General features: G+C 40.9%; 1 protein-coding gene across 1 annotated transcript; it reads right to left on the bottom strand.

The window, feature by feature from the left end:
- Positions 1–235: 235 nt before the first annotated feature.
- On the bottom strand, positions 236–8,393 carry LOC311150069 (sal-like protein 4; the record flags this gene model as incomplete). Its single annotated transcript, XM_084187335.1, has 4 exons — positions 236–676; positions 2,883–3,193; positions 3,314–5,845; positions 8,231–8,393. 4 exons carry the CDS (start codon positions 8,391–8,393, stop codon positions 236–238), a joined length of 3,447 nt encoding a protein of 1,148 aa, XP_084043461.1.
- Between the last annotated feature and the right edge of the window lie 11,792 nt (positions 8,394–20,185).

Here is a 20,185-nt window from a genome sequence, read left to right as displayed (position 1 = left end):
TAAGTTACTGAGAGTTCCAACTAGGCTTTGCAAAAAGCAGTAATATGTTCAGCAAGGGTTATGGACGATCTCTTGAAAGTATTGGAATAGCACGTGTTGATTGTACCCGTCAAGGACCAAGTGGCAATGTTAGCTAACATTGCTACTATGAACATTCAAAATCTGTACACAATAGATGAAAAAACTATAAGCAAAACAAAAACAGATAAAACTGCCTTGTTCTTCCATTTTACTACTAGTTCACTGCAATTTTCCCTTCCTCCATGAAATGTTGGAACTGAGATCTGGCCACGCACTCAGAGCCATTCCTTTCCATCTCTGCCATGGTGGCAGGCAGGCCAGAGTGGGAGCAATCCATTTTCATCAGGCCTCCAGTAGAGCGGACCATAGGACCACCGGCCAGGCTACCAGGCATGGGCATTCCGCCATTTTGGATCACAGAGATCTCGTTAGTCTTCATGGACAGGCCGTTGGTGAAAGCAGCAGTGTACTGGTTCCACAGAGACTGGTCGAAGTTCATTGGCGGAGGAGGACCCAGTTCCTTGGGAGGAGGCATCATATCTGGCATCATGTTGCCAGACTCTGAGCTCATCGCCATCAGGGCCATGGGGTTGTCCAGAGAGAGGCGCTGGCCGCGCCTCGCAGAGCTGTTCCACATGTGAGTACCAACGTGCACCTAAAACAAGCATGGCATAGATATTACTACAGAAAATTAGGTCAGACTTATTTGGACAGTCCAATATAGATGGTCATACTATTAAACTATCTGTTGATAAGCAAATGCTTGCTAAGGTTAGGGTAATGTTTAAGGTTAGGGCTAGGATTGAGGTAAGGGTTAAGTTTAGGGTTAAGGTTAGTTAATCGAAATGTTGACAGTTATTGAACATCTACTTGGGACAATCCAGCCACGTAGGCATGGGTGGGCCCAGACCCAGCCAATCAGATTAAGCAACAAAAAAATATAATGATCTCTACTCATGTTCCAAACAGGACATTATTTGTATTTTTACCTAAACATCAGATATAATTCATAGCAAGCAGTGCACTGGAATGACATTCACTCATGGGATGGGTGGACATAAATAACTGAAAGCCACACCCCCAATTATCCATGAATATGACTGCATTGAGGCATATGTCACTGTGCTTCTATGGCTATATGCACCATGCCACCGCCTACTTCATTTGTTCATTTAGCAAATACAGCTCATAATCCAGTGCATTTATCACAGTCAACACACCAAAGAAATTCTCAGCCTCATGTCAAAATGTGTAGAATTGCATGAGATTAGCTACAGTGGGGAGAACAAGTATTTGATACACTGCCGATTTTGCAGGTTTTCCTACTTACAAAGCATGTAGAGGTCTGTAATTTTTTTATCATAAGTACACTTCAACTGTGAGAGACGGAATCTAAAATAAAAATCCAGAAAAACACATTGTATGATTTTTAAGTAATTAATTTGCATTTTATTGCATGACGTAAGTATTTGATACATCAGAAAAGCAGAACTTAATTTTTGGTACAGAAACCTGTTTGCAATTACAGAGATCATACGTTTCCTGTAGGTCTTGACCAGGTTTGCACACACTGCAGCAGGGATTTTGGCCCACTCCTCCATACAGACCTTCTCCAGATCCTTCAGGTTTTGGGGCTGTCGCTGGGCAATACAGACTTTCAGCTCCCTCCAAAGATTTTCTATTGGGTTCAGGTCTGGAGACCAAGATTTTGTGATACATGGCCCCATCCATCCTCCCCTCAATACGGTGCAGTCGTCCTGTCCCCTTTGCAGAAAAGCATCCCCAAAGAATGATGTTTCCACCTCCATGCTTCACAGTTGGGATGGTGTTCTTGGGGTTGTACTCATCCTTCTTCCTCCAAACACGGCAAGTGGAGTTTAGACCAAAAAGCTCTATTTTTGTCTCATCAGACCACATGACCTTCTCCCATTCCTCCTCTGGATCATCCAGATGGTCATCGGCAAACTTCAGACGGGCCTGGACATGCGCTGGCTTGAGCAGGGGGACCTTGCGTGCGCTGCAGGATTTTAATCCATGACAGCGTAGTGTGTTACTAATGGTTTTCTTTGAGACTGTGGTCCCAGCTCTCTTCAGGTCATTGATCAGGTCCTGCCGTGTAGTTCTGGGCTGATCCCTCACCTTCCTCATGATCATTGATGCCACACGAGGTGAGATCTTGCATGGAGCCCCAGACCGAGGGTGATTGACCGTCATCTTGAACTTATTCCATTTTCTAATAATTGCGCCAACAGTTGTTGCCTTCTCACCAAGCTGCTTGCCCATTGTCCTGTAGCCCATCCCAGCCTTGTGCAGGTCTACAATTTTATCCCTGATGTCCTTACACAGCTCTCTGGTCTTGGCCATTGTGGAGAGGTTGGAGTCTGTTTGAGTGTGTGGACAGGTGTCTTTTATACAGTTAACGAGTTCAAACAGGTGCAGTTAATACAGGTAATGAGTGGAGAACAGGAGGGCTTCTTAAAGAAAAACTAACAGGTCTGTGACAGCCGGAATTCTTACTGGTTGGTAGGTGATCAAATACTTATGTCATGCAATTAAATGCAAATTAATTACTTAAAAATCATACAATGCGATTTTCTGGATTTTTGTTTTAGATTCCGTCTCTCACAGTTGAAGTGTACCTATGATAAAAATTACAGACCTCTACATGCTTTGTAAGTAGGAAAACCTGCAAAATTGGCAGTGTTTCAAATACTTGTTCTGTATAAAAATGGACATTTTTATTTTTGCCCCATGGGAAAATGTTTAGAATTGCAGGAAGTTAGCCATTTCATACCAGGCCACAGAGTCCATGAAAGACAAAGGCTTTAATAGCATTTATTTTATATAAAAGTCAGCCTTACCTTGAGGTTGCCTTTAGTGGTGAAGGCCCTGCCACAGATGGTGCAGCCGAAGGGCTTCTCGCCAGTGTGGGTCCTCTCATGGATCTGCAGGGCGCTGGCAGAGGAGAAGTTTTTGCCACAGGAGTTACACAGGTGCTGCTTGCTGGATCTACGGTGAGCACTGGAGCCATCCTGTGGTTGCCCTCCCGCTCCCTGGGGCATCTGGGAGACAAATAGAGGGCCCATGCCCATGGATATCTCTGGCGGAATCTGCCTCTCCAGTTTGACCAGACTGGGAGGCACCCTCATAAAAGGAGGCAAATGGCTGGGAGCTGTTGAGAATAAAAACAAATCCAGTTAATAAACAATAATCAAGATTACTCCAAATCCTACAGGGGATGTGATTGATTTACAATACAGCACATTCTAATCAAAGGGGTTTATACACTTACCATACTCCCCATTAGTGAAGAGCAGGCCAGGCTCTTCTTTGATGGTTTTTGGGGTGAAGCTGGGTGCCGTCAGGTCCAGAGCTCCATTGGCATCCTGAGAGCTGCTGTCAGAGTCTGTTCTAGGCCCATTTTGGGTGTAATCCTCAGGGATGGCTGACTCGGGGGACTTGGACTGGCTGCTGCCTACATGGCTGTTGACTGGTGATGAGGAGTGGAAGGAGACAGAGTCTGAGATTGCAGGGCTGCGGCCGTTCTGGTACTCTTGCTCCCGGATGCACTCGGAGGCTGAGGGGGACTCTTTGGGGGGCACTCCATCACACTCCGCGGCAGTGCCGCTTTGGCGTTGCAGGTTGAGAGCCGAGGGGAGGTTCTTCATGTGGATCTCCTGAGCAGCTATGCTGGAGAACATAGAGGATGGAGGAGCCTGATTAGGTTGGTGCAGTTCCTCAGAGGAAGATGGTGCGAGAGAATCTGAGGTGTTGCTTGGCTTTTCTTGAGAGTCAAGCTCTGTGTCTTGGTCTTCCATGCATGCAAAGCCATTGGTGTCCATGGACTTCTCATCGGGCAGAGAGGAGTCAATTTCTTCAAAGGCCTCAAACTGGGTCTCTGGCATGGGGGTGTTGGGGATCTGGCCTCCCATATGCATGCGGATGTGCTGCTGAAGAACCACAGCATTGGTGAACTTCTTCTGGCAGATGGGGCAGGAGTGCTGCATCTTGAGGGGCGTGTTGGCCCGATGGACACCGTAATGAGCTTTGAGGTTGCCATTGGTAGAGAAGGCACGGCCGCAGATCTTACACTTGTAGGGCCGCTCACCCGTGTGCGTACGGTAATGCATCTTCAAGGAGCTCTGGCAGCTGAGCACCCGGTGGCAGATGTAGCACTCGTTTGGGTCATTGGTCCTCTTTTCCAGCCCATCCACCATCTGCTGTAGTTTGGCAGTTTCAGAGCTGTTGTGGTCGCCAGGAAGGCAATTGCCATTCATGTGATGCAGCGCTCCCAATAGCTCTTTAGATACATGGTGGTCCTGATCAGAGCCCATTTCGTGATTGAACATGTTTGAGGAAATTGATGCGCAGTCACTTCCTGATGACGCTCTTTGGGAGAACGGGTCACTCCTGAAACCATCAAATGAAGGCTTGAACCCCTGCAGTGCTGATGGGTGGAAACCTGGAGATGGGAGGCAGAGCATTGGCTTCATGTCCACCATGTTGGATTCTTCAATGGGCATTGACATGCCGTAGGGGATGCCGCTGCTGGTGGGAATGTTGTCAAGGTGTTCTGGCACCGGGTGTGGGTTCATCCTGATGTAAGGGTACTTCTCCTTGTGTCTCTGGAAATGCACTTTGAGGTTTCCTTTGGTTGTGAAGCGGTTTCCACATATGTTACATTTAAACGGTCTTTCTCCAGTGTGTGAGCGCAAATGGATCTGGAGTGCGCTGTCGTTCCCGAAAGTTTTCCAACAGTACTTACACTTGTGCTTGTACATGCTGTCGCCACCAGACCCGTTTTTAGACTCCGGCATATTTGGGATCTTGCTCTTTACTTTCTTAGAGGGATCCATCCCTGATGAGAGGCCAGTGAAGGGACTTTGGAAGGCCATGGAGCCTGGTGAGTGAGGCAGTAACGCTGGTAGGTGGTTGGCCAGGTCTGGGAGCCCCTTCAATATCTCGGCTTTGGAGGGCATCGGACCCAGGCCTTGAGCCAGTGAGGTGGGAATGCAGTTGGACGGAGGTAGTTTACCCTGTTTGAGTGACTCTAGTGAGAGGCTCTGGTTGCTAGTCCTCTTGCCGATCAGGGCTGCTGCAGCAGAGAGCTGCTGGGAGAGATGAACTCCTAGGGCTTTGAGGGGGTCGACTGCTGCCCCTAGGGCCGAGTGGAGGCTCTGTGGAGCCATCATTGCCACCTGGATACGGATCTGCTCAGTCAGTTGGATCTGCTGGAGCTGCTGCTGCTGGAGGGCCACCAGCTGTTCCAGGATCATGGGGATGGCCTGCAAGGCCTCCTGGGTGGCCTGTGGAGACTTGCGGTTGTTCGACCCACTGTTTGATGAATGCTGAGTGACGGCCACTTTGGTGCAAGGCATTGACTCCAAGGTGACGTTTGAATCTTGGGGTTTGGCTGAGGCTTGGTGCTGATGGCAACTCATCTCAGGCCTGGGACTGTCAGACATCTCCACCTGGTCTTGTTTGGATGGTTGTTCCTCACTGTTTGATTTTGGTTCTTCCTCCATCCTTTCCATAGACACTGCATTGGACTTTGATAGAGTATTACTGCAGGACTGGCAGTCACTGTAGTCACTCTGGAAGTCACCGGGGGAGCCTCCTTGTGAGAACTCTTCTGGTACTTCTCTCCCCTCTCCATCTTTCATGATGACCATCTCATTACTTTTAGTGCAATTATTCTGATGTTTGAAAAAGTCAGCCTCATCGATGAGTTCAGCACAGCATTTGTTGCAGACCTTCGTCTCATCCATTCTAAACCTCTTCACCTCATTCCCATCCTCTTCAGTTTGACCGTCTTGTAGAACCCCTGTAATGATAATAAGCAGGAAAATATCAGGTTAAAACCACTTAAATAACAATAAACCAACTAAAGTCACCAAGTATAAATAAGTCTGGATAATTAAACATAGCCAGTATAAGTACATTCTGTAGAATTGAAATTCAATCATTTAGAGTTCTCTTTTTCAATTTCAGTCAAACAATACATTTCTATATATATCCCTTATCAAACTTTAATATATATACACATACACTAAAGGTGGTATTCAAATACTTTAATAATTAGGTTAATCTATATTAGAAATTAATATTGCTTGGTGGGCAAAACTTGAATAAGTCATTTACATTCATGAAAAGCTTTTCTCAATCACATTTCCATTCAATGCATTGCTAGCATGAGGGTTTCGTGTAATTTCGGCTCAGTGCACAACTGAGCCAGCAGAGGGCAACATTGACAAAAACATCAGGGGCAAGCGACCAAGGTCTCCTGTAAAATAAAAAATGAAGACAAAGACCAGCCTGGCTCTAATGACACTCATTTCAATTTAGAAACTGAAATGAATCCCTATAACAGAGCATACTTTATTATAAGGCCACATGTAAACCAATATTCATATTGTGTGGGCCTGTAATAAGCCTGAATTTGCCACAATAATTCAAGTCTGGGAAGTATGGTGTGAACTATAAACAAAGATGTAGTCTACATTACCTGTACTTGAATGTAACTTCACACCAAAATCTATATAAAACAAACGACTGTGTGCCTATGCTCACAATAATCAGTCAGAGCAGCGGCTTTATATAGAAGACATCAATCGATTTGCCTTTAAAACCCAGAAAATATCAGGGGCAATCGTCTCGCATATCAACTTCTCATTTACATGAAAAGTACATTCTAGCAAAATGGAACATGTCGGACTGGAATAAATGTGATTATTTTAATTTGTCTGCCCACCGAGAGGCCATTTCACAACCAGTCGCATTGTCAAACGCTAATGTCCTCTCTCTGTGGGGTAGACCACCTGTCTGCATTCTTCCAACGAAACTGTTGCTGGACTTGTTAATCACCAGGCAACTGGAGTGGGGTGGAAAAAATGGCAAATGGCATTGTATTCAGAATCCGTTAATTGTCAAACAAGTTGGCAATGTTGTTACAGTGCATAATAACGCAGTAGGCAGAGAACGTTACCTTATGACTCCCTATGCAAAAAAGTGGGCGATTTTGAGAGACGCAACTAATCAAGAACAACCCGCAAAATGAAGGGAAAACAAGTGAAGAAATATATATATAAATAACATGACTGACTTCCCCACTTGTGTCAGGTATTCATTTGACCACTTGGTGGCACATAAATTGTATCAGATCACCAATATGGCACGGGGTGAAACTACACAAGGGTTGCCACTTAATGAGTACATTGATAGCCTGTATTAAATGGGACATGTCACCATTCTCAGATCAAAGAAACACCGACAAGAAGTTATCGAACATATGCACGTTCCCAATCAAGCAGCGTAGCCTAAATGTATGTAGAATCAATATATATATCATTCCTAAAGTGATGTTCATTACCATGGCATGCTTTACATGGCAACACAAGCCGCACCCCCAACTCTTGCTTGCCTACAAACCCCCTCACCTTAAGTCAGCTTACTTCTGAGTCACATTTCATACTACATTGTCGGACACCTTTGTTATAAAATTGCTCCCAAAATACAGCACAAAAATATATGCCTTGTGTTTGAGCACAAATAAAACTTCTACAGTCAAAGCAGGAGAAACAACACATGCAATCAAATTATGATGCGCAACATGGATAGTTGTTCAATTAGGCCTATGTGAAAAGATCAAAAGACGTGCAACTGATTTGTCTACAATTATTTTTAATCTTCTAAAAGACAGCCAACCAAACATTCACATATTCTAAAATAGCCCACAGCAATAACCACGTTAGTGATAGTCACCCAGCTATTCCAGTTTCGTATTCCATAGGTAACACTTTCGAAAAACTTAGATAAAAGTTAAGGCATCATGTCGTTTACAGTGGACTTTCTGGCTCACTATCAAACAAAACGCAATCGATTGATCAATTGATGTTCAAATCGATTAAACCGTATTTTATTCACACGAATGTTCACGAATAAACGCAAAAGGTTTCTAATCAAGAAACTCGCTTATACAATTTCAAAAAGTCAACTGTATTTTGGCAAAAATAGTAAAACTTCACACAAACTCGCAGGTTTATTCATAAAAAAGCATGGTCAGTTCCAAGGGTCATGATCCAACCAGGTCAAAGTGCAAGGAGAAACAACGTATAACTTTCCAAATAAAAATGTTGCTATCTTGCAACATTGTATAAATGTAACCCTGCGCGACTCTTTCCAAAAGTGGTTTATCAGTCCAAAAACTCACCATTTTCTGACGAACCGGGCTCATCGGAATTGATTTGCTGTGGCTTAGCTTGCTTGCGCCTCGACATGGTGCAACCATCGGGAGCAAATAGTAACGCAATTTTCTTCCCTTCTTTACAAATTCTTCGGGTTGGAAAATTAGCCCCTGAAGTGGAATTGCGCATGTCAAAGTAATTATTATTATCAATAATGCATTGCGATTTATCATGGTCCTCTGACAGCTGATTGGCTCCACTCCAAGTGCTTACACATTATTCAAATAGGGCCCATTGATGAGAAAAGCAGAATGCCATGAGGGGGCGGGAGATGCGATACTAGTGGATAGGCAGCAATGGAGGGAGGTAAAGGAGTTACAGAACTACCTAATCTGCTATACTTTATCTATGGACATATTGTCACTTGAATAATCATTTCATTCAACTCAAAGTTTGTTTAGGGTACTCATTAGAAAAGTTAACTTCATCATGTAGAACATTTTTAAATACCTTTGAGAAATTAATAATCCCATGCAGACATTTTAGTTCATTTTAATCTGTCCTTTTCTTCCAATATCCAGTCAAATATTTTGTTTATGATCCATAAACCCTGCACTCTATCCTTTGAATTGAGATCTAGGTGAGCTGAATTAAAAATTATTATTGTGAAATCATTATTTACAGTGCCTTCAGAAAGTATTCACACCCCTTGACTTTTTTCACATTTTGTTGTGTTACAGCCTGAATTTAAAATTGATTAAATTGAGATTGTGTCTCTGGCCTACACAAAATACCCCATCGTGTGGAAGTATGTTTTTAGACATTTTTACAAATTAAATGAAAAGCTGAAATGTCTTGAGTCAATAAGTATTCAACCCCTTTGTTATGGCAAGCCTGTGTGCAATAATAGTGTTTAACATGATTTTTGAATGACTACCGTCTCAGTCGAGCAGTGAATTTCAAACACAGATTCAACCACAAAGACCAGGGAGATTTTTCAGTGCCTCGCAAAGAAGGGCACCAATAGATGAGTTAGCTGACAACGTCACGAAAACAAAAAAAGTTGTTGTGATAGCTACCAACAATGACAAGAAACTGCCATTTGGGGAATCGTATGTGACTAGTTTCAGCTAATTTCATATTGTTCTTGATACCATGTCTTGTTTTGGTTCTTGATACCATGTCTTGTTTTGAGGTGTTTTGACTGATTTCATGCCAATGCTAATATGGCTCAAATTCGCTAGCTAGCTAACCAATGACTGTAACGATGTATTTGAAAGACGTGTTCATTGTGCAAATGTATTTATGTGTTCAATAAACATTGGAGATGAAATATAGTTAACATGTTGTCAACAATCTAAGCCAACCCTGTCTGTTTTGCACCATAGTTGATAAACAACCAACCCGTCTATTGGTAGATGGGTAAAAAATTAAAGCAGACATTGAATATCCCTTTGAGCATGGTGAAGTTATTAATTACACTTTGGAGGGTGTATCACTACACCCAGTCCACTACAAAGATACAGGCGTCCTTCTTAACTCAGTTGCCGTAGAGGAAGGAAACCGCTCAGGGATTTCACCATGAGGCCAATTGTGACTTTAAAACAGTTAGAGTTTAATGGCTGTGATGCGGAGAAAACTGAGGATGGATCAACAACAATGTAGTTACTCCATAATGCTAACATATTGATAGAGTGAAAGAAAGCCTGTACAGAATTCCAAAACATTCATCCTGTTTGCAACAAGGCACTAAAGTAATACTGCTTTTCAAGCATAGTGGTGGCTGCATCATGTTATGGTTATGCTTGTAATCGTTAAAGGACTGGGAAGTTTTTCAGGATAAAAAAAGAAATGGAATGGAGCTAATCACAGGCAAAATCCTAGAAGAAAACCTGTTTCACTCTGCTTTCCAACAGACACTGGGAGACAAATTCGCCTTTCAGCAGGACAATAACCTAAAACATAAGGCCAAATATACAGTGGAATTGCTTACCAAGGCGACATTGAATGTTCCTGAATGGCCTAGTTACAGTTTTGACTTAAATCGGCATGAACATCTATGGCAAAACTTGAAAATAGCTGTCTAGCAATGATCAACAACCAACTTGACAGAGCGTGAAGAATATTTAAAAGAATAATGGGCAAATATTGTACAACCCAGGTGTGCAAAGCTCTTAGAGACTTACCCAGACAGACTCACAGCTGTAATCACTGCCAAAGGTGATTCTAACTTGTATTGACTCAAGGGTGTGAATACTTACGTAAATTAGATATTTCTGTATTCATTCAAAAACATGTTTTCACTTTGTCATGATTGGGTATTGTGTATAGATGGATTAAGTAGATATTTTTATCTCCCATTTTGAATTCAAGCTGTAACACAACAAAATGTGGAATAAGTCTAGGGGTATGAATATTTTCTGAAGGCACTGTACATGATCGGTTTTGTCATTGATTCAGTTACCAATAACTTCTGTGAAGGTGTTTCTGGTAACTGAAAATATAATTATTCTTATTAAAATTATGAAAATACATTTACATATCACATGTATATTTCAAGGTTGGTTTAAATCACATGCAAGAGAAGTACAGACAGACAAGACTCTTCCTCAAGAGAGACACCTTTGGCCCAGACGTCCAATCACTGACTTCCCAGCATAATAGTCAGGGTCAAGATTCCTACTGTCCAGAAACTGTAGAATATCATTGTAGAAACTGTGTGGTGAACCATACTGTAATCATTATTTAAATGCTATAATATACAGTATATGTGGGGGATGTCTTTAAGCTGCATATACTTTATGTATAACATATATATCTCCTATACAATGAGAGGATATCCAGATTGTAAAAAAAAAAGTTCAAGAACGATTCAATTTTATCTAGAATTCCCTCTCAAAAACTCAAACACATGGTCAGAGCTGCAATCCCTGAAGCTCCTCCCATATTTGTCATTAGACCATTCTGGTAAATGGTGAGGTGAGAAATAATGTATTACCCACTGTACTCAGAAGAAAATAGGCCAATCTATTTTGCCTACTCAACCCACTGTCAGCCATCTTCACAAAAAGGGGACTGCTCTCAAATAAAATGGGATGGGGGGGGGGGGGGGGTAGGCATTCAAAGCAAAAATGTAAAACTAAGTAAGGACATGGGTAACTCCAGATTTCAGACCACCCCATTGGCCTCGATGTTGTTGTGTGCATGTGGTGGAAGGTGTTCAAGTTTTCCATGCAGTGAGGACATGTAATTGATTCCATTCTGTAGAGAGATGACAATCACACCAAGCAGCTAAAAGGCTATACACATTTTAGCCAAGGTAAGCTTTAGCCACAGCAGAAAGAAAAAGGTTAATTTCACATCCAAAGCTGCATTTCCCCCTGAAATATAGTAAAGTTTAATTACAGTAAAGAAAGTCTAAATCGGAGTGAAATTTGAATTTGAGGGACATCGAAATTCAGTAGGTCCAGTCTATGATTATGTGTCGTTGCAGCTCTAACAGCAACTGTCTAATGAAAGGGAGTTTTAAAAAATGGCTTTGTTGATAGTTGTGAGACAAAGAAAAGTCCATATATCCAGAAAAACAAATGCCTTTTACTTAGAGACCGACTGAAGGTGAAAAAGAAGGGAGGGTTGTCTAGACGCTTTATAGCCCCAATAATAAACTATAATTGAACACAGTGTTTCTGCTGTTTTCAAACTAAACAATTCAAACTGCGGGCTCTTGTGTCATAAATCTGAAATGGTGGGAACCAAAGGGATGTAACCTATAGCCCCTTCTTTTGGAAAATGGACAGATGTCATGTCTTATCTGAGATGACTCAAATGGTAGCATTGAAATCGCTCTATAGTCTATTATACACCCTGGACTAGAAAGTACATGGAACTGGGACAAACGTTTCAAGAGTAATTATCAATTTCCACCATTAAATGTTGTAAAATTGAATATAATAATTACATATTTGAATATTAGAATATACGCCTATTCGCACAAGCTTTTATAACTGAATGCAAAAATAATCCCACACGAAGAGCTATCACACAATATGTGAGAGAAATATTGATGTTTGCTGTTGTATTGTAAAATTTGAATTGGCCAATGTCAGCAGTGTTATTTCTTTAAAAATGTGTAGAAGGTAGCATAATGGCAGTGACATAGATATTTGACCAGGTCAAGGTTTTCTATCAATTGTACGTTTGTACATAGGGCAACTCTGAAAGACAGTGTCAACAGATGGCATTGTATAAAATCTGTGAAGTGGCAAAAGTAACCATTCCTTCACATTTCTAGATCCTGATCATTTTAATCTATAAACATGTTGCTAGGGGTCATATAAAACATATCAAATAAAGTTGACTTCAGGAAGCATTATCTAAATGTAAAAAAAAATCATACATTAGTCAAAAGCTGTGAATGCTACTATGCTTACATGTGAGAGATGGAGAGATATGTGTGAGGTTTCTAAAATATCCCTATACTTTTAACCAGGCATTCAGCAACTAAGCAACCATTGACAATGGCAACAGCTATACTGGATTGTAGTGGACAAACAATAACAGTCTAACACTTGGAGAGGAATTGTAAATTGATCATTTGTTTTTTAGGACTCAGTAAAACATGAAAGACGGTAGACCAGTCTGGAAAGGTTGAGATATTTCACATCAGCATGATACTCCCACAACCAGGAGGATGGGTAGGCTTTCATTTTCATGAAGGTAACCTTAACCTCTCATTTTCACTGATGAAGAGACATATAGATGAAAAGACAGAAAACAGGTGATAGATGGTTAGCAATTGAATGCAAGCTTCCCAGATGGGTAGACCTATAGGAAAGTAAGGAAAGAGAGGATGCATAAGTTGACATTTTCATTTATATATTTTTGTTATGGTGGATTTTCTATTCATAGCCTAGTGTTAATCATAGTGTAGGTGTAAGAGATCTGTTGAACCCTGCTTAATGTGCAAAGCAGAAAGAATACATATGTTGAAGGGATGTTAACAAAAAAATCTAACATTTCATCAGTGCCAGCATGAGCTTGTCAATACCAATGCATCACTAAGGAATTACATTTACATTTATCTCTAATGATAGTGTTGAATTGTTTATCAATCAACTGTAAGCACCAGCAGAATCAACACCATAAGAGAAAAGTAATGATCTCTTTAGCTCAATATTTGATGTACTTATTTGATTAGGACAGGTAGCCTGGCAGGTAGGAGCGTTGGGCCAGTAACCGAAAGGTTGCTGAATCGAATCCCCGAGCTGAAAAGGTAAAAATCTGTCGTTCTGCCCCTGAGCAAGGCAGTTAACCCACTGTTCCCTGGACATGGATGTCGATTAAGGCAGACCCCGCACCTCTCTGATTCAGAGGGGTTGGGTTAAATGCGGAAGACACATTTCAGTTTAATGCACATTTCAGTCCCCCTTTCCCTTCAGGACAGCGTTTCCCAAACTTGGTAGTGGACGTTTTGGTTTTTGCCCTAGCACTACACAGCTGATTCAAATAATCAAAGCTTGATGATGAGTTAATTATTTGAATCAGCTGTGTAGTGCTAGGGCAAGAGCCAGAACGTGCACCCCTTTGGGTCCCCTGGACCGAGTATCAGAAACGCTGGATTAGGATATACAAAAGAATGAGTACAAATAAATACATCTACTGAAATGACTTCACGAATCATTCTAAGACCACATTTTAGTTTTGTTACTATAAACTGTTACATTAAGAGGTGAACCAAGCAAAGAATGTGTCCTCTTATGTTCCCTTATTTTAGGAAACAATGCATGGCTTGGAATTCATCTTCATTTAGTTTTGTAATGAAATGTGTTTACTTGAGGCACAATACTTATGCCCATACTTTTTAAACAACATAAAATTCTAACAAGAGTCACAATTGTGGTGGTATCTGTGGTATTTCAGAAATCCCACTTTCTAATCAAAATGTAGGAGCCTGCTTTATGAGTTGCTTTAAATGAGTTGTCTCTTTGTGTCCATAGTTCCTGCACTCCAATCACATACTTTGATGAGTGATTGATTGCAGAAAATTACCAGCCAAACGGCAACTTAGTATTGTGCAGAAACATGAAGAAAAGGGCATCCTCTTGAGGAGTGACCTTGTGTGAAATACAAAGACATCCAGGGTCCTCTGACCATTTCACCAGTTATTATTTTATTCCTGGAGTGAAGCCGGAAACTACACAGGCAGTCTTCTTGGGGAGCTTTTAACGGTTACTAAGGTACTCAATCACCGACTTCAGATTTTCTTATTGAGTGTGTCCCCAGATCTAATTATTTTCTGCTCTCTTTGTGTATCTTCTTTGGTTGTCTCTGAAATGCTTCATCCCCACTAGAACCATAAATAACACCATTAAGTCCACACAAAGGAGAGAGCAACAGTTTACATGCAAGAATTGATTTCCAATAAAACGGATGAGCAATGTTGAAGAATGAATGAGAGCAGAAAATAAAACAGTTTGGGGGCACTTCTTTTATTTTACATTTTTTACATTTTAGTCGTTTAGCAGACGCTCTTATCCAGAGCAACTTACAATTAGTGAGTGCATACATTTTCATACTGGCCCCCCGTGGGAAACAAACCCACAACCCTGGCGTTGCAAGCGCCATGCTCTACCAACTGAGCTACAGGGGACTTTTATGATAGTCTTCTAAATTATTTTGTATTTTATATACAGTTGTCAGATTAGGTTTTACCATGACTGGAAGTGTAGAACTTTGAGTAGTGGAGGCCATAGCTTTCATTTCCATTTGGTTATTTGCTTTTGTTCACTATGATCGTGCAACCATCTATACACGCAGTGCCAACCAGCAAATCCAAAGGCTTTCATCGACCGATCTATAGTGTTAGGTGGTTTTCAATATCGATCGGAAAACACCCGTTGAAACATTTCCCTTTTCATGAACACATGTATGAACCTCTTTTGTTGTGCAACTTTAGACTAGAAAAGAGATTGAGAGCATTGAGGCGTAAAGGCAGGGCACATGAGAGGGTTTCACAAGATGAAGCTCAGAGTTTATCTATTGTTTGAACAACCAGTGCTTTGTCACTGTTGTGAGGCACAATGGTGACCATAAATTATTAGCAAATTGTTTCAAGTATGAATTTGCTGTATAGAACCACAATATTTCTCAGTGGAAGAGTATTTTTCTTCAAACTATTGAAGACTAATCTCTATAAGTCCTAAATTTACATTAAGCGCATTCCATCTCTCAGGAAGGATAGTTTCAGAGAGCTAAGTGCTTAATAGATGCAGAAATGGTTGTAACACCTGGGTGAAACATGACGTGAACTGAGTCCCACACAGGAAGTGAATTTACACAGGCCTTCAGATAGAGATGTGAGTCTTCAAAGATAACAAGATGACTTCTTATTTGTCTCACACCACTGAATGGGAGATGGGGGTTGGGCTGCAGGAGGAAATTATGTGCCATGGAATTCCACAAACAACTCAGCAGTAACCTCTTGGGCTTCTGTCTTTTGAGTCGTCTGTCTGAGTATTGTAAGTAGGTGTGGACAGTGCAAAACTACAAACTTTATGACATAATTGACTGTAGTTGCTTGAGAATTACAAGGCCAGCACATTTAATAATAGGGTCGCTCCACCAATTCGGTGCCTTTTGAGAAGTGTAACTTTGATTTCACCTATTTTTAACATTCTTTCATAAAGAGCACATGTTCAACTTCAAAGGGCCTGCCACTTCATAACAAACAGGTTTTCCCATCTCAAGAGGTTAAATAAAAAAAGGAATATAGTAAGTACCTATTAAGTGCCAAATAAAGTAACAGGGTTGATGATTTCATTTCAAATTAGCCATAAATCCCCTTTTGACGGGGAATGGATGCGTGTTGTGTGCAATAGGGAGTGGCAGTTGAATGCAAGCTTCACAAAAACATTTGTTTAAACATTTCTAGCCTGTCAATCTATGGGTAACAGGGTTGACGTGTTAGGCTTGACCTGCTACAGGGTTGACGTGTTAGGCTTGACCTGCTCAGTTTTCCACCACAAAACACCAGAAAATGGCCAAAGAGTAGAACCAGCTCACCTGCTTTTACACTCCGTTTTCACTATTAGATGTTCAATGTTTCTTCAGAATGTTTTTATTTTTTTAAGGAATAGTTTCACCATATTAAAACGAGAGTTCAGTTCACGTAACAGGGTTGACCTTAAAATGAGGGACGGACATAAAATGAATAATAATATTTAGAAATGACTGTCAAAGCAACAAAATAACTATGGCTTTACAACGATGGTGAAACGTAATTTTGGGTTAAGTGGGTTAAAATCGTCCTTGAAGTGACAGAGGGTGCATGGAGAAACATTAGAAAGTATTTATTTATATTAAAAATCAGATTTCTTTAATTCTCCATGTGGTCTATATTGGGCACTTCATTTAATAAAACAGGCTTTTAAAATGCAATATTCTACTTAAAATATCAAAGGGCAAAAGGCACTCTTTTAGTGGAACGACCCAATACATTTTCATTCTCTTAGTGGTTCATCAGTTCAGGATCCCACACATGGCTGTAATTTAATGGAGAATTGCCCACCGGGTTCCTGTCCAGAGGTAAACACACTAATAGTCAGGCTTTTGTTATTGCACGACTATGACAACTGCTTCTATCAACAAAAAATAAAGTGTTGAGGGAACAAGGAGTCACTGTATGTGTGGAGGGACCCTGCTGTGCACACTTCTCACTTCTCACCTCCAGTCGATCATTGACCAGAGATTATTTATGAGTCTATATTTACAAGCAAATAGTAAAACATGAATGGACTAACTGCATGGGATGTGAGATCCATTTTCCGTTTTTCCATTCAGAAATTGAAATCAGCATACTGATTATTTCGACTTGAAAACACAGAATAGAATGCTCTTGGAAATGTATCACAAATATAGTGATCACTGAAATGCAGCCAGTGTCCTTTGCTGTGTCACTAGCTACCTTGGCATTGGTTGATGTGGTGTTGGATACTGAGAGAAAAAAAGTGCTAGAGAAATTGAGACACACCAAACACACAGGGCCAGGCAGTCACCATCAAGCTGTGAGTCAACAGGGGGCCAATCCTTCAAATCTGAGATGCAATCTGGGGCCAGAGAGCTATAAACATTTACTGGGTGGGAGGTGTTGCTGGGGAGGGAGAGGGGCTGCAGGAGAGGAGATCAGCGCCGTCCCTTCTTTAGTTAGCCTATGGTGTTCAAATAGTATTGGTTTTCTTTCAAATACTTGAGCTGTGCTAGATTGAGATTGCCTGGCACAATGGAACCAATGGAATAGTCCCAAACGTGCAAACCCCGTCCATATGTAACTCCCAGGCAGGCTCAATCGACGCTCAATGCATTTGAAAGAAAACAAATACTATTTGAACCCAGGTCTGATGGTGATGATAGTCTATCAGTAAAGCAGCATATCAAGCCCTCTCATCTCCTAGTTAGTTCTTAGAGAGGATGGATTTGATTGCCTTTCCTGGTTGGTGCATGAGAGGTGAATCATATGAGCACAAGCGCTCCCACATGGTATGTGCACACACATTGATTGATTAGCTAATATGTAGAAATTGCAGCCAGATGGTAAAGTGACTAGTTTCTGGTAACGTGTGATGCTGACTAAACATTGAATGATTGTAAGGCATGCACACACAATGTTTTGGAAAGTGTGGTGATGAAATATGGATGCACTGTTTCGTACCACAGATATTGTTTACAGCACAGGCAAACCTCTCCATCTGTTGCTACAGAACCAACCCCCGAAATGTACATACTTATTTACATGGTGTCTGTCAACTTTGGTGGTTTCCTTACATCAAGCAAATAAAACAATTATAGGAATTTTAAATTGTTCTTTAAATGTCAGCTGTTCATACAAGAACTAGATGACTTGTGGAACACATTCATTGCAGGATTCAATGATTTACATGTACAATCCCCCCAAAATTAAATCCACCTGTCAACATTATTCAGTAGAGTCCCTCCAAACAAATTGGGAATATTCCTTTTTAGCGGCTAAAATGTATTATGAGGCAAATGGGCTACAAACAACGAATCTATCGTATCTTTCATCTATTTTCAAGCCATGCCCGAAATTTCTCCTCATTTAAATTTTTTATTATGTAAATAAATATGGTTATTACATTATACCTCCATGTATTTTACTTCATTTTTGAGCACACAACATGCACATAATGCGGTGACTACGTTTGAAACCTTAATGTTTTGTCTTTTAGTTGCAAAGTTTTTTTTATTTTCTATAACACTCTGACTAGGTTACTGATAGAGGGGAAATATCATGCTTGTTTGGTTTGAAATGACCATTTTAGTAGGTTAGTAGACATTTCAGAGTCAGACTGATAGGCCTCTATAATTCCTAACCAATTATTCTAAACAGCATTATGCCACAGCACCATAAGCCACCAAATTCCATTGTGAAAAGGAATGGTCCATTACCCAAAATCCACTTGTGCTTCTCTCATGTGTGTGTGAAACACATTCATTTAGAATACTAAAATAGAACCCATAGTATCTATAGTTACTATTGTGTCAGCGTTTTGTTTCTGTATGACTCTTCACAGAATTGTTTTTAGCTACAAAGCACTTTTAGGTACATGTCTTATTTCATGACTGCTACACCAGATTTTGTGCTTTTGTAACCAGGGGTTGGAACCGTTTCATGGAACAGTTTGAAAACCAGAAAAAAAAAAACATTTTAGAGGAACAGAATCAAAACCGGGAACGAAAGTGATCTATAATGTTCTGGAACAGAACCGTTATTTTAAAAGCATCGGAACCGGTTAATAGCGTTATGATTGGAAAATAATTACGGTTCCAACGCCTGGTTGTAACATAGAAGTTTGAGGCAAATTTATACTTTTAATGACAAAAATGTTTCACGTCTGAATGTAGTTGTATTTATTGATGTTTCCATCCTCTCACTTCTAATAATAATTTGGAGGGTGCTTATATTTGTCCTGTTACACGGGAATGTTTATTTTTTTGGGCATAGCCCAACTCCCCCTGAGACATCCGCAGGGAGTGGGCTTACGGCCAGGGTCGCCATTGTACAGCACCCCTGGTGCAATTAGAGTTAAGAGACAGATAATTTTTACCACCTTGTCGGCTCCGGTATTTGAATCAGCAACCTTTCGGTTACTGGCCAAACCAGAATAACACAAACATAAGATCAACACATATAAACACAAACAAATAATGAGATTGCAGTCATAACTAACGGTTACTTATTCCAATACGCTTAAATTAGCCTACACACAAAGACATAAGACTACATACTCCTAGGTAGCCTTCGCAGTAAAGTGACTTGAATCAAAAACACACCATAAGGCACTTGACAATGAGTGTGTCCATTATCCTTGTGCTCAAAGCCTCAAAGACACCAGTGGTGGTAGCGAAATGGCGAGGGAGAGGCTTGGATGGGCTGGGGAGAGGGTGGGATGGGCTGGGCTGGTGAGCTAGCAAGGGTGGGGTGGTCTGGACAGCTGGTGGGGAATTATCCCTGGTGGATGGGCTCGAGCGGGAGGAGCTGGTAGAGTGGTGGGGTTTTCTGGGCACTTCACTGAGGGTTTACAACAGTCCTAGAAGCACAAATACACCCCTCAACCTTAGGGCTACAAATTCCTGAAAGGATTCAATAGAAATCAAATGTGGGAAACTGCCACTTACTGCCACACAATACATTTCATTTGTATTGTGTGGCATATACATTTAACCTTTATTTGATCAGGGAGTCATTTTATAAAAGCACACTCTTTTGAAGCTAGTAAACCATTGTATTATTTGATATTTCTTTGAGGTTTAATATTTAATGGAATCTTTATCCAATAGTACAAAGGCTATATTCTCTGAAATTTTAGAATAGTTATGATAAATTGTTAATATCTGTAAATATCTAGCCATTCTGCCATTGCATAGTAGGATATATGCAAACGTCTTTACTAGGCTTACTTTGGCAT

The sequence above is a fragment of the Coregonus lavaretus genome (genome assembly GCF_964263955.1).
Source record: "Coregonus lavaretus genome assembly, chromosome: 22".
In the NCBI taxonomy this organism is placed as follows: Eukaryota; Metazoa; Chordata; class Actinopteri; order Salmoniformes; family Salmonidae; genus Coregonus; species Coregonus lavaretus.
Note: the sequence above shows the minus strand (reverse complement) of the source record. Positions and strands in the feature narration are given on the sequence as shown.